This window comes from Pelophylax lessonae (genome assembly GCF_965119305.1).
Source record: "Pelophylax lessonae genome assembly, chromosome: 6".
Classification (NCBI taxonomy): Eukaryota; Metazoa; Chordata; class Amphibia; order Anura; family Ranidae; genus Pelophylax; species Pelophylax lessonae.
Genome location: NC_138773.1, coordinates 329,259,418 through 329,275,368, shown reverse-complemented (window position 1 = coordinate 329,275,368; position 15,951 = coordinate 329,259,418). Strand labels below are relative to the sequence as shown.

The 15,951-nt window shown below is 49.1% G+C and overlaps 1 protein-coding gene and 1 long non-coding RNA gene across 2 annotated transcripts in view; both read left to right on the top strand.

Moving 5' to 3' along the window:
* Positions 1 to 15,951, top strand: part of LOC309558134 — a 437,057-nt gene that overhangs the window by 214,612 nt on the left and 206,494 nt on the right. The gene's annotated exons all lie outside the window — the stretch shown is intronic.
* The window catches only part of LOC309558055 (TGF-beta receptor type-2-like), a 50,996-nt gene continuing 44,393 nt past the window's right edge, over positions 9,349 to 15,951 (top strand). The window contains exons 1-2 of the mRNA XM_082260982.1: positions 9,349 to 9,491; positions 10,176 to 10,378. Of these exons, the coding sequence (XP_082117108.1) occupies positions 9,370 to 9,491; positions 10,176 to 10,378 (325 nt within the window). The 5' untranslated portion in view covers positions 9,349 to 9,369. The remainder of the gene's footprint in view (positions 9,492 to 10,175; positions 10,379 to 15,951) is intronic.

Here is a 15,951-nt window from a genome sequence, read left to right as displayed (position 1 = left end):
AGGTCGCTACCTGTATGGATTACCATCAGAGGAACTGGAAGAGGAAGGTGGTTACCTGTATGGATTACCATCAGAGGAACTGGAAGAGGAAGGTGGTTACCTGTATGGATTACCATCAGAGGAACTGGAAGAGGAAGGTGGCTACCTGTACAGATTATCATCAGAGGAACCGAAAGAGAGAGGTGGCTACCTGTATGGAGTATCATCAGGGGAACTGGAATAGGAAGGTCGCTACCTGTATAGATTACCATGAGAGGAACTGGAAGAGGAAGGTGGCTACCTGTATGGATTACCATCAGAGGAACTGGAAGAGGAAGGTGGCTACCTGTATGGATTACCATCAGAGGAACTGGAAGAGGAAGGTGGCTACCTGTATGGATTACCATCATAGGAACTGGAAGAGGAAGGTGGCTACCTGTATGGATTACCGTCAGAGGAACCGGAAGAGAAAGGTGCCTACCTGTATGGATTACCGTCGGAGGTACCAGAAGAGGAAGGTGGCCACCTGTATGGATTACCATCAGAGGAACTGGAAGAGGAAGGTGGCCACCTGTATGGATTACCATCAGAGAAAGAGGAAGTTGGCTACCTGTATGGAGTATTATCAGAGGAATTGGAGCAGGAAGGTCAGTACCTGTATAGATTACCAAAGGGATATAGATTCTACAGGGAAAAAGATTCTATGACAGGTACAAAAAGTCAGATAGAGCCCACCTCTTTTCCTGGCTGGAGGACACCCAGCATCATCTAGCTCTTTCTTCCCCAGCCTGACTATCCCTAACAACCCCCCCCCCCCACTTTCCTTTATTGTTTTTTAGTACTTTTAATCATAGAGGGTCAGCATCAAATGTGTGTGTTACTGAGGGCAGTCTGCATGCAAATACAGCCTGCCTAGGAACGCCCATTCTTCTAGACTGGCATCCACCCATCAAGGCATTTTGATATTTGCATAACTCCTCCCACTGCTTGAATTAGGGCAAAGGACTCTTGATTAGGAGTACTAAGGGCCAGGTGCTGTGATGTTTTTCAGGAAGCTGCCCCCTACCGGCCCCTCCCACCAGCCATGATCTGCCTGCATTGTATAGATAAGCACAGAGACCCAGTGATGAGATCACTGGGTCTACAATAAGGTATGTAATGAAATTGTGTTATATTTAAAAGTTTCATCACTATATTAATGAGGGGGGAGGGGGGGACTGATGTGAATATGTAATGTATATGTAAAGTGCTGCATAAATTGGCAGCGCTATATAAGAACCTGAAATAAAATAAATAACCAGGGAAGGCAGAATATAAGCAGATTGGACTCTGGGATATTTTTAGGGTGGGGGGGGGGGGGGGATTGGCAGGAAACGCTCCCATTCAGCGGCTCTGAGATCTGATCCCGGGACGGGAAGGATTCCGGGAAGGGGCTCTTCCACCTCGGCCGCCCCGGGATGGAAGTGATGTGGAGGGGATGGAGGGATCTCTCTGTTTTTTCGGAGAGCTCTGATTGGTTGCTGGAATTAGACTCCACATCTGCCTCTGCAACAGCTGCAACCCCCCCCCCTCCATCCCCCCCTTCCCCCGAGCAGGAGGTGGACGGGCTGTGATGCTGCCGCAGTTTTCAGAACAATGATCTGCCTGCAGGATGGGGGACGAGGCTGCCATGACTGCGCTACTACTCCTATGTGAGTACCTGACCCCAGATCACCCCAATACTGCAATATGGGGGTACAGTGATACAATGTAATACTGGGATGAGGGATCCACAGACCACACCATGTGATACAATGTACTATGTGTCTGAGATTGTATAATGAGTGTGAGATTGTACAGTGTGTGAGATTGTATGATGTGTGTGAGATTGTATAATGTGTGTGAGATTGTATAATGAGTGTGATAGATTGTATAATGTGTGTGAGATTGTATAATGTGTGTGAGATTGTATAATGTGTGTGAGATTGTATAATGTGTGTGAGATTGTATAATGAGTGTGATAGATTGTATAATGTGTGTGAGATTGTATAATGTGTGTGAGATTGTATAATGTGTGTGAGATTGTATAATGTGTGTGAGATTGTATAATGTGTGTGATAGATTGTACAGTGTGTGATCTGCTGGATGTGACACACAGAGGATGATCTGATAATTGTATTGATGGAAAGAGTGAGGTAAGGTGGGGTATAGTGATGAGTTGGGGGGATGATAGTGATGGGGGGGGGGTTATAGTGATGAGTTGGGGGATGATAGTGATGGGGGGGGGGTTATAGTGATGAGTTGGGGGGATGATAGTGATGGGGGGGTATAGTGATGAGTTGGGGGATGATAGTGATGGGGGGGGGGGTTATAGTGATGAGTTGGGGGATGATAGTGATGGGGGGGGGTTATAGTGATGAGTTGGGGGATGATAGTGATGGGGGGGGGGGGTTATAGTGATGAGTTGGGGGATGATAGTGATGGGGGGGGGTTATAGTGATGAGTTGGGGGATGATAGTGATGGGGGGGGGGGTTATAGTGATGAGTTGGGGGATGATAGTGATGGGGGGGGTATAGTGATGAGTTGGGGGGATGATAGTGATGGGGGTTATAGTGATGAGTTGGGGGGATGATAGTGATGGGGGGGTATAGTGATGAGTTGGGGGATGATAGTGATGGGGGTTATAGTGATGAGTTGGGGGATGATAGTGATGGGGGGTATAGTGATGAGGTGGGGGGATGATAGTGATGGGGGGGTATAGTGATGAGGTGGGGGGATGATAGTGATGGGGGGGTATAGTGATGAGTTGGGGGATGATAGTGATGGGGGTTATAGTGATGAGTTGGGGGGATGATAGTGATGGGGGGGTATAGTGATGAGGTGGGGGGATGATAGTGATGGGGGGTTATAGTGATGAGTTGGGGGGATAATAGTGATGGGGGTAATAGTGATAAGTTGGGGGGGCGATAGTGATGGGGGGGTATAGTGATGAGGTGGGGGATGATAGTGATGGGGGTAATAGTGATAAGTTGGGGGGGGCGATAGTGATGGGGGGGTATAGTGATGAGGTGGGGGGATAATAGTGATGGGGGGTATAGTGATGAGTTGGGGGGATGATAGTGAAGGGGGGATATAGTGATGAGTTGGGGGGATGATAGCGATGGGGGGGTATAGTGATGAGTTGGGGGGTTATAGTGATGGGGGGGTAATAGTGATGAGTTGGGGGGGCGATAGTGATGGGGGGGGGATAATTTCCTTCTATATAATACTCGGTATTCTTATACCAGATCGCCTCCATCCAGTCACATGACGCTGTGTGCAGTAGTGGGGTCTCGGTTTCGGAGATTGATCGATATGTAAAGATCGGAGTTCAGTGATTCCCGTTTATTGGCTGATTGTAAACACGGCACATCAAATATCAGATCTGTGTATCTATTGCACGGCGTCATATGGGATCAGTCACTATCCAATATAAATGATTAATAATATATTTCATTATTATTCCAGGCAGTTATAAAGTGCTAATCATTTACACAAAGTACATTCACATCAGTCCTTGACCTCAGGAGCTTACAATCTAAGGTCCCCATCTCACATAATAGGGTTAGTGAAGACCAGACCTGGTTATCTTGCCAGGATGTCTTTGGAGTGTGGGAGGAAGACAACCAAGCACAGGGAGAATGTGCAAACTCCATGCAGATAGTGTCCTGACCAGGGTTCAAACCTAAGACTACTGAGCCACTCTTTTTTTAGGCTAGGCTCATACCTTTTTGCTGTGGGAACATGCGTGTGGGAACGTGTGTGGGAACATGTGTGTGGGAACATGCGTGTGGGAACATGCGTGTGGGAACATGCGTGTGGGAACATGTGTGTGGGAACATGCGTGTGGGAACATGTGTGTGGGAACATGCGTGTGGGAACATGCGTGTGGGAACATGTGTGTTACCATAAGGGACAAACACATGCATCTCGGTGTGCTGCGGTGCTGTTCATTCTTCATGGCACTCCAGGACACCTTGGCAACAGATGTCCATTGCAGCACACCACAGCTCATGGTAACGCACTGCCATGCCTTCCAAAAACTGTACATGCAGCTTTTATGAATGGGCCCAAACGCAATGCATGCTAGCACACGACATAACGCACGTCTGTTAAACGCACTGCAACAGTGTGAATCCAGCTTTAGAGATTATTCCTAGCTACATGACTACTTGCTACCTACCTTTAGCCGCACTGGCAGGGGTGGTGGGTGGCAAGACCCCCCATATATGTGTCACTTTCAGTACTGTAGTCCAATGCATCCCTCCTATCAGTAATCTTCCTATGTATCTACATGCTAGCTTGAAGCCACACATCAGGAGTGCACACTGCTGGGTGACCACACCATCGCTGCATTGTAAGGCATAGGTAAGCGTTGTCACCCTGAAAACAGAAGCTCCAGGGATAAAACCTAAATAAGATTATTTTTTAACCACTTAAGCCCCGGAAGATTTTACCCCCTTCCTGACCAGGGGGTATTTTGCGATTCGGCACTGCGTGACTTTAACGGACAATTGCGTGGTTGTGCGACGCTGTACCTAAACTAATTTGACGTCCTTTTTTTCCCACAGACAGAGCTTTCTTTTGGTGGTATTTGATCACCTGTGCGATTTTTTTGATCACGCGCTATAAACAAAAAAAGAGCGACAATTTTGCAAAAATAACAATATTTTTCACATTTTTTTATATGAAATTCCCCCCCAAAAAAAAGTAAAAATCTAAATTTTTTAACATTTTCGGCCAATTTGTTTTATGCTACATATGTTTGGTAAAAAAAATCGCAAAAAGCGTATTTTGATTGGTTTGCGCAAAAGTTATCACGTTTACTAACAAAGGGAAAGATTTTTGTCATTTTTGTTGTTTTTTTTTTTAACGCGTAATGGCGGCGATCTGCGATTTTTTTGCGGTACTGCGACATTGCGGTGGACAGATCGGACCCTTGACTGATATTTTTGACACTTTTGGGGTTACCAGTGACATTTCTACAGTAATCAGTGCTATATATATGCACTGTTACTGTAAAATTACACTGGAAGTGAAGGGGTTAACTTTATTTGAGAGGGAGGGGCTGTCTGTGTCCCTAGGGGCGTGATTCTAACTGTGATTGGCTGTGGCTTGAGGTATAGTTACACTGATCTACGGTTCTACATAGTAGAACCGTATGATCAGTGTCTCTACACAGGGAGAACTGATAGGCAGCTTGTTTACACAAGCTGCCTGCCTTTCTCCCTCTCCCCCGACGATCGCAGAGTGACCGGCGGACATCGGGTCCGCTGGTCACACGCGCGGAGGGTGCGTGACCACGCGGGAGCGCGCCGCCGGCGGCGCGCGCTCGCTCCCTAGACCCTCCCAGGCTAGTGACGTACCGGTACGTCACTCTGCCTGTGAGGGGCTGACCGCCGCCGTATATAGTCGAGCGGCGGTCGGCAAGTGGTTAAATAAAGCTAAAAAAATACAAATATTGGGGTCCAGGGTGCATGTGCGGCAATATATTCACTTTTATCTTTGAGGTTTAGATACTCATCAGGTCATTAAAGATGTAAGATTCCAGGATGTCTTGGATTGTACCAATCCTGAAGAAGGATCTAAAGGCATCCCGAAATTCCACATCTTTAAAATCATCAATCAGCCAATGAAGGGATCCCACAAACTCCAAACTTTCCATTAAGAGGTGCGGTGAGAGGCAGCAACCAATGACACCTCTGGACCGTTCCCTGAATGCAGAGCTCCTCGCAGCCCTACGGAGGGTTAATAGATGGCATTTGTAGTGAAGCCGCATCCTCATCAATATTCTGATTAAACCCAGCTGAACACTTTTCCAGATTAATGCCTCTACGGTTCCCTATGACCACACAGGCCTGACAGCTACAGCCCAGATGTTACCAGAACGAGACTTCAAACAAACAGCATGCCAGAGCCGAGAAACGTTTGGAAGAAACTAAAAACTAATTATAAGACGAAAACAACTCTTCATAACTGAGCCACAGAGAGGAGATCCACGCCAGGAGTGAGATTATCAGAGGACGAACATTGCTGGCAGATCAACCTCAACAGCTCAGGATTGATCTAGAGCAGTGTTTCTCCTCCGGGGCTCTTCCTGAGGTTACTAGATGTTCCTCCTGAAGTTACTAGATGTTCCTCCTGAGGTTACTAGATGTTCCTCCTGAGGTTACTAGATGTTCCTCCTGAAGTTATTAGATGTTCTTCCTGAAGTTACTAGATGTTCCTCCTGAAGTTATTAGATGTTCTTCCTGAAGTTACTAGATGTTCCTCCTGAAGTTATTAGATGTTCTTCCAGAGGTTACGAGCGGTTCATCCTGAGGGTGCTGCAGGTTCCTCCTGAAGTTATTAGGGGTTCCTCCTGAGGTTACTGGGGGTTCCCTCTGAGAATGCTAAGGGTTTCTTCTGAGGTTTCTAGGAGTTCTTCCTGAGGGTGCTAGAGATTCCTTCTGAAGTTACCAGATGTTCCTCTTGAGGTTACTAGATGTTCCTCCTGAAGTTATTAGATGTTCTTCCAGAGGTTACTGGCGGTTCATCCTGAGGGTGCTGCAGGTTCCTCCTGAAGTTATTACAGGTTCCTCCTGAGGTTACTGGGGGTTACTTCTGAGAATGCAAAGGGTTCCTTCTGAGGTTTCTAGGAGTTCCTCCTGAGGGTGCTAGAGATTCCTTCTGAAGTTACCAGATGTTCCTCTTGTCTTGAGGTTACTAGCGGTTCATCTTAAGGATGCTGCAGGTTCCTCCTGAAGTTATTAGGGGTTCCTCCAGAGGTTACTAGGGGTTTCTTCTTAGAACAATAAGGGTTCCTTAGAAGTTTCTAGGAGTTCCTCCAGAGGGCACTAGAGATTCCTCCTGAGGTTACCAGATGTACCTCCTGAGGTTACTAGCATGTTATCCTGAGGGTGCTACAGGTTCCTCCTGAATTTTTTAGGGGTTCCTCCTGAGGTTAACGGGTTTCTTTTAAGGACGCTAAGGGTTCCTTCTGAGGTTACCAGGGTTCCTTCTGGAGGTGATAGAGGTTCCTTCTGAGGTTTCTAGGGGTTCCTCTCATGGTTACTATGGGTTCCCCCCGAGGATGCTAGAGGTTCAGTCTGAGATTCCTAGGGGTTGTTTTCTGAGGGTGCTAGAGGTTCCTCCTGAATTAACTAAGGTTTCCTGCTGAAGTCACTAGGGGCTCCTCCTAAAGGTGCTAGAGTTCACTCCTACAGTTACTAGGGGCTTCTCATTGTGCTAGGGGTTCCTTCTGAGGGTCTGGGGCTTGAGCAATCAGCGATAATAGATTGATTTCCCATCTACACCAACCACCAATGGAAGGAGTCACTTCTACATTGGCCACCAGTCTAAGGAGTCATTTTTACACCAAGAATATTAGAGGACATCACAATTTTTACTGTCCGCCTTTCTTTTCTGCAGTTATAATTTTTTACAAGAATATAACTAATAATCATTTTGTGGGGGTGGGTAACAAAATTATCTGCCCTGGGTGTCGAACACGCTGGGTACCTCACATTTCTTATTCTTTTATTTAAAACTTTCTTTATCTTGTTGATCAGGCTAATGTACCATGAGCTGTACATAGAATCTTTTCTAGAAGGGGTTTCCCAGGAGCCTAAATATAACTTCAAGGGTTCCCCAGGGGTAAGAAGGGTGAGAAAGGCCGATCTGGGGGGAGTCTATTCCAAGAACAGTTTCAGTGTTGCAGAACCCACATTTCTGAACCCTGTGAGGTGTTGAAAAACTGATCTTATATCTCATAATATACGGCAAAGTGATCAGCCATGGAAGGAACATGGGGGGGGGGGGGTTGGATTCAACTCCTAACCAGGACAATCAGATTCTTATAAGGCACAGTGGCTCAGGTGAGGCTGCTCTCAACAACAATGGTCTACCCAATGGGTGCTCAACCTGCAGCCCTTAAGCTGTTGCAGAACTACAAGTCCCATCATGCTTCTTTCTTTTGGAAGTCATGCTTGTAACTGTCAGCCTTGCAATCCCTTATGGGGGTTGAAGTTCTGCAACAGCTGGAGGGCCACAGGTTGAGCACTCATGGTCTTTGCCTTGAAAAGGAGTGTTGGAGATTCCGTTTGTACAAAGTCTAATAAAAGACCCAGGAGTCCATAATGTGTAGTGCTGGTATTATTTCATAGTGTAAAACAAGGGTCTCTAAATTGCGCCCCCCGGGCCAGATGTGCCTCTTTGTTTTCCTTTATCTGGCCCTTTGGGGCACTATTCCTTCCACTGGCACCAAAGACGTACCGCTATTCCTCCACTGATCCCAACAATGGGGCATTATTCTTCCCGATATAGGGAACTAATTCTTCCACTGACACCTATGATGTCATTTTTTTACTCCAACTGACCCCCAAGCCTATGTAATTGTTTACTCTCACTGACGCAGGGGCATTTTCGTCTCCCACTGGCTACAGTCCGGCCCCACTAAAGGTACTGACTGTGTATCAACGCAATGTTGGGTAACTCCGGGAAAAGCACAACTGCCAGTGCATTTTCAACGTTCCTTGCCAAATGAACCCTGGCGCACAGTTAGGAACATTGTATTTATATTGTTGCAGGGGCGGCCCACCCATTGGGGGTGTAGGGGCACCACCCCCCCCTATCGATACGTCCGGCCCCCTAATCTACATGCAGGGCGCCGGACGCATGGATTCCAATGTTTTTGTTTTTTATTGAAGCACGTGACTAGACCCAGAGGCTCTAATAGGCTTCAAAAAAGGATGGGCTCGGGGCGCAGTAGCCCACCCAGTTGTGTGACAATAGCGAATGAATATTCGCTATTATCACACGGATTCTTCTCCTGGCCGATCAGGAAGTGGGTCCTGAGACCCGTTTCCTGATTGGCCGAAAGGAGAAGCCATGCCATTGGCAAGGGAGGAGGAGGGAGGGGACGCAGGAGACCGATGGGGAAGCTGCCGCTGATGCTGACTGCCGACTGCCCCCCACATGTCCAGGGTGAGAGGGTGAGTGAGTCGGCGACCATGGGGGGGGGGGTATGGTGTGTGGGCTGGTGTGGTCCGGGGGGGGGGGGGCTTGGGGGTATGGTGTGGTCCGTATGCCGCCCCCCCTGGCCCATGGAGCACCAGCCGCCACTGCATTGTGGTGACGTTATTGGCAATAAAGGTTCTTCAATTTTGGGTGAATTGTGTATTGGAAGTCCATTAGAAATTAATGTTTTGTGGGCTCCCGCCCCACAATGGAGGGAAGGGGCTGTATTTATAGAAAACTTTTCACCATTCCCACCAATGTCCTTCTCCATCACCCCGCAGATCTCTCATTGACAAGTCTTGTTCAACCATTTGTTGGTTTTCTCTCTGTCTCCATTAGTGGCAATGGCCGCTGTCGCCGCCTACCGAAACGCCATGACCAACGTCTGCAAATGGTGCGACAACTCCCAGCCCATCTGTGATGGCGCCATCTGCTTCACCAACTGCAGCCTGAGCTCCTACTGCGATAGTGCCGAGGAGATCTGTGCCACCGTCTGGTAAGGGCAACATAGGGGGCCGGATAACTGAAAAAAATGTTCCGTGTTATCAAGGCGCCCATTGTTCTGCTATAACCAACATGTAGAGGGGTAAAGAGCATAGCTGGCAGCATTCCATATACTATAATGCTGGCAAAATAATTGCTGTGGGCAAGCAGACAGGGATTTCCCGCCTGAGACCTCCTACTAACGCATTTCGCCCACAAGACGTAGCTGAATCTTTTACCTCTATAATTAAGTCCAGTCTTGTGGGTGAAATGCATTAGCTGGGAGGCCCAAGGCGGGTAACACCTTGTCTGCCTTAAGGGTGCAGGGTACATGATAAGCTTTGGCTTGGCATTTGGCACCAGATGGCCCAGACAGGAGCATTTGCATTAATACCTGTTTTTTCATGTTAACATGCTGGGTTAACAGCATATTCAAATGAGCATGCACCATATTTGGCAATGCAGCACGCCACATTACACAGTACTTACGGTACATTGTCATGTGATTGCCTTAGTACATCCGGGTGCCATTCAAAATGACTAAACATGCGCTGAAGTGCGTTGCTGTATTGAGCGTGTTCCACAAAGCACCAAATTGCAGAATAGTGCTTCTTAAAGAACACTGACACTCGTCTATCAATTCAGATATTGTGTTGTCATGTGACCGGTACTCTTTATACCCGTCTCCTATTTGCAGGAAGCAGGAGAATGACAGCGTGCGGGTCACCTCCCTGTGCCATCACCCTCTCCTGCTATTGGAGAACGTCCTGGTACCCAGTTATAACTCGGTCAGATGTGTGATGCAGGCCATGCCCTCCGAGACCGGCCGTCTGTACATCTGCGGCTGTGTGGGCGAGCAGGAATGCAACGACAAACTCATCTTCTACAACTCATCGGAAGGTAAGGGTTCTGCGGGGGCGGAGCTGCTCTGGGTCCAGCCTCTGATGAAAGTTACACCCCAAAGTCAGAGTACAGTGCATTATCCAAATAATCCACCAATTATCCACCAATCAGGACTTATATTCCACTCTGTACAGAAATCTGAATTGCTGCCAAAGTGACGGCACATCGTCATAAATAAGACCCATGGTCGTCTTTCTCCTCCTCTTCCTCATTATCCTCCTCCTCCTCATCATCCTCCACCTCATCATCCTCTTTATCATACACTTCCTCACCATCCTCCTAATCCTTCTCATCATCCCCCTCCTCCTCATCATCATCCTCTTCCTCCTTCTCCTCATAATCTACATCATCCTCCCCCTCATCATCCTCCTCCTCCTGCTCATCATCTTCCTCCTCATCATCCTCCTCCTCACCATCCTCCTTCTCCTCATCATCCTCCTTCTCCTCATCATCCCCCTCCTCCTGCTCCCTCTCCTCCTCGTTCCTCTCCTCCTCATCATCCTCTTCCTCCTTCTCCTCATAATCTTCATCATCATCCCCCTCATCATCCTCCTCCTGCTCATCATCTTCCTCCTCATCATCATCCTCCTCCTCACCATCCTCCTCATCATCATCCTTCTCCTCATCATCCCCATTTTCCTCCTTCCTCTCCTCCTCATCATCATCTTCCTCCTTCTCCTCATCATCTTCATCATCATTCCCCTCATCATCATCCTCCTCCTGCTCATCATCCTCCTAATCATCCTTCTTCTCCTCTTCATCATCCTCCTCATCATCTTCCTCCTTCTCCTCATCATCTTCCTCCTAATCCTCCTCATTCTCCCTCTCCTCATTATCCTCCTTCTCCTCCTCACCATCCTCCTAATCCTCTTCATTAACCTCCTTCTCTTCCTCCTTATCATCCTCATCCTCCTCCTCTTCATCATCCTTCTCGCAGTGTTTATCCTGTGCCAGAAAGGATTCCATAAATGATGGCTAGATGGAATTTATGAGGATAGGAATATGGCAGCCGTCTAGTGAGTCACTGACCTGGAACAAGCATGCAGCCAGTGATGTCTGACAATGTTAAATTCCCATCCTATATGCCTGTTCCAGGGAGAGTGACCCGATTGGTTGTGCAATAAGGATCAGGATGTCAGACTCAGAACCTGCACATGTAGAACCCCCTCCCCCTTCCCCCCTATATATTTCTATACACACAGGTTTTCTTTAATGTCCTTACATTTCTAGCTGTGGATGGATTCTCTTCACTCACTGACCGGCTTACTGTAGAATCTAAATAGGAGCTCACAACTCGTCTTATCTGCCTTTGCAAAGAGAAGAGAGGAAGTCTCACTCCTCCTGCTACATTCCTAAGAGATAAAAGGGAAGTCCATCAAAATGCAATAACTCAGCAGCTGAGCCTCCCTGTCCTTGCTGTCCACCTGCTCTCTGACCCTCTGAAACCCTGTTTTATGAGCCCCCCCTCGCTCCCTGTCCACCTGCTTTGACCCCCCCCCATCCTCCTGCTCTGACCCCCCTATCCTCCTGTTCTGAACCCCCCCCCCCATCCTCCTGCTCTGACCAGAGCCGGACTGGCCTACCGGAAAAAACGGGAAATTTGGGTAGGCCGGCAAGTTTCCCCTGCCCTGGGGCTGCTAAGGACCTGTAAAAAAAATGGCATCAGCCGGCCCGACATGCGTACTGTGCATGCGCCGCCGCCGCTCTGGAAAACCCGTACATGTTCAGCTATTCCCGGGCAGATGGCGCATGCACGGTGACATGTTGCCCATTTTTAAATGTAAGGCGTCTCACCAAAAGGTAAGTGAGACTCCTCAGGAGATGCAATGCTGCGGCATGGTACTAGAGATTATCCTGTACCATGTCCGCATTCTCTGACATCTCCTGTACCATGTCCACAGCCCTGCATCTCCTGCACCATGTCCGCATTCTCTGACATCTCCTGTACCATGCCCGCAGCCCCTGCATCTCCTGTACCATGTCCGCATTCTCTGACATCTCCTGTACCATGCCCGCAGCCCCTGCATCTCCTGTACCATGTCCACAGCCCTGCATCTCCTGTACCATGTCCGCATTCTCTGACATCTCCTGTACCATGTCCGCAGCCCTGCATCTCCTGTACCATGCCCGCAGCCCCTGCATCTCCTGTACCATGCCCGCAGCCCTGCATCTCCTGCACTATCTCCCTGCTCTGACCCTCCTATTCTCCTGCTTTGACCACCCCCCCACCATCTTTCCTGCTCTGACCCCCCTATTCTCCTGCTCTGACCCCCCCCCCATCCTCCCTGCTCTTAGCCCCCACCCCCCCCCACTTAACCCCTTGCTTTGCTTTGACCCCATCTACCTGCTCTGACTCCCACCCCCTTATCCTTACTGCCCCCTTGATCACTAAGCCTCCCATGAATTGATACTCTCCCTTATAAGCCCCCTATGCTCATTGACCCCCCCCCCCCCACGCTCTAAGTGAGCCCCCTGTTCTCCTTACCCTTCTAAATACAGAGCCTCCCATCTATTAATACCCTGCTCTTTGTGCCTTCTGTCCTCACTGATCACTGAGCCCCCCCGTTCTCACTGCCTCCTTTATCACAGAGTCACCTATCAACCGATACCCTGATTTATGAGTCTCCTGAATTTTTATTGTTTTCTCCCTGCCCCCTCCCTGCACCCCAATCACCTCCATCCTCCCTGCCCCACAATCACTTAGCCTCCGGTCCTCACTTTCCTCTTGCTGTGAGTCCCCCATTCTCCCATTCTCCCTACTCAGATCACTCCCTGCCCCCTTATTACTGAGCCTCTTGTCCTCACTGACCCCCTTGCTCTCTAAACCTCCGGCCTTTCCCGCCAGCCCCCCCCTCCTTTACTGAGCCTCCTGTCCCCCCCCCCCCCCCCCCCATCAATGAGCCTCCCATCCTTGCAGCCCTCCTACTCTCCCTCCTATTTATTTTGGCAGACACTCTGGGAAGGCCAAGCTGGAGATCTGCGCTCCAACAACCGGCATTTCCAGGAATAGCGGACATGAAATGAGCGAGCGCCGAGTATTTCTAAATAATGGATTCAGAGAGAAGGAGATGGGAACCTTCCCGCCTCATTCTTATAAGATCTGCAGAAGAACAAACTGCATTTGTGGCCAAGCTCCATCCGAAATGAAAACTTCAGAAATACACTATATCACCAAAAGTATTGGGACGCCGGCCTTTACACACACATGAGCTTTAATGATATCCCAGTCTTAGTTCGTAGGGTTCAATATTGAGTTGGCCCACCCTTTGCAGCTATAACAGCTTCAACTCTTCTGGGAAGGCCGTCCACAAGGTTTAGGAGTGTCTATGGGAATGTTTCACCATTCTTCCAGAAGAGCCTGGCTCGCAGTCTCTGCTCTAATTCATCCCAAAGGTGTTCTATCGGGTTGAGGTCAGGACTCTGTGCAGGCCAATCAAAGTTCCTCCACCCCAAACTCGCTCATCCATCTCTTTATGGACCTTGCTTTGTGCACTGGTCCAAATCATTGGGTGGAGGGGGGATTATGGTGTGGGGTTGTTTTTCAGGGGTTGGGCTTGGCCCCTTAGTTCCAGTGAAGGGAACTCTTAAGGTGTCAGCATACCAAGATATTTTGGACACTTTCGTGCTCCCAAGTTCGTGGGAGGAGTTTGGGGATGGCCCCTTCCTGTTCCAACATGACTGCACACCAGTGCACAAAGCAAGGTCCATAAAGACATGGATGAGCGAGTTTGGGGTGGAGGAACTTGACTGGCCTGCACAGAGTCCTGACCTCAACCCGATAGAACACCTTTGGGACTAATTAGAGCAGAGCCTTCTCGCCCAACATCAGTGCCTGACCTTTCAAATGTGCTTCTATCAAAATGGTCAAACATTCCCATAGACACTCCTAAACCTTGTGGATGGCCTTTCCAGAAGAGTTGAAGCTGTTATAGCTGTAAAGGGCGGAGCCAACTCAATATTGAACCCTACAGACTAAGACTGGGATGCCATTAAAGTTCATTGTGTGTAAAGGCAGGCATCCCAATACTTCTTGAATTATAGTGTATATAAAAACCTCAAATACCTCTCTGTGCCAACACTGGGACAGGAAGGTGGCTGTACAAACATTGTCACCCTTCCCCCACTCTATGAAAAATTAGTTTTTGCTTATCTCTGTGTCCCCCGTGAGGAGGTTTCCCATCACTTCCTGTTGTGACAGGAAGTCAGGAAAAATCTCCCCAATGGAAACAAAGTCACTGATAAAAAATCTGATCGAGGTTCCATAATGAAATCTTCTATCTAGTGTTAGGCTTTCATACTAGACATGTGCGATTCGTTTTGTCATGATTTGAAATTCGGAATAAATTTTCATTATTCGGAGATGCAGATGTATCCGAATATCCGAATCACAATAGTAACACATTTCAACGAATCCAAAATAAACTCTAACAAATCAAATTATCCGAATTTGAAAATTAATTCAAATTCAAAATAGAAACACATTGTAATAAATACAGTAAGGCAGGGCTTTTTCTTCTCAGAGAATAGGTGCAGGAACTCCCCCCTTCTGGGTCACTTGGTGTCTTTGCCCCTACCCACCTCCCTGCACCATCCCTTGGTTCCACCCCTACCCACCTCCCTGCACCATCCCTTGGTTCCACCCCCTACCCACCTCCCTGCACCATCCCTTGTTCCACCCCCTACCCACCTCCCTGCACCATCCCTTGTTCCACCCCCTACCCACCTCCCTGCACCATTCCTTGGTTCCACCCCCTACCCACCTCCCTGCACCATCCCTTGGTTTCATCCCCTACCCACCTCCCTGCACCATCCCTTGGTTCCACCCCCTACCCAACTCCCTTGACCATCCTTTGGTTCCACCCCCTACCCATCCTCCCTGCCCTATCACTTAGCTTAGTTCCACCCCTACCCACCTCCCTGCACCATCCCTTGGTTCCACCCCCTACTTACCTCCCTGCACCATCCCTTGGTTCCATTCCCTACCCACCTCCCTGCACCATCCCTTGGTTCCACCCCCTCCCCACCTCCCTGCACCATCCCTTGGTTCCACCCCCTTCCCACCTCCCTGCACCATCCCTTGGTCCACCCCCTACCCACCTCCCTGCACCATCACTTGGTTCAACTCCCTACCCATCCTCCCTGCTCTGTCGCTTAGTTCCACCCCCTACCCACCTCCCTGCACCATCCCTTGTTCCACCTCCTACCCACCTCCCTGCACCATCCCTTGGTTCCATCCCCTACCCACCTCCCTGCACCATCCCTTGTTCCACCTCCTACCCACCTCCCTGCACCATCCCTTGTTCCACCTCCTACCCACCTCCCTGCACCATCCCTTGGTTCCACCCCCTCCCCACCTCCCTGCACCATCCCTTGGTTCCACCTCCTACCGACCTCCCTGCACCATCCCTTGGTTTCATCCCCTACCCACCTCCCTGCACCATCCCTTGGTTCAACCCCCTACCCATCCTCCCTGCCCTATTTCTTAGTTCCACCCCTACCCACCTCCCTGCACCATCCCTTGGTTCCACCCCCTACTTACCTCCCTGCACCATCCCTTGGTTCCATTCCCT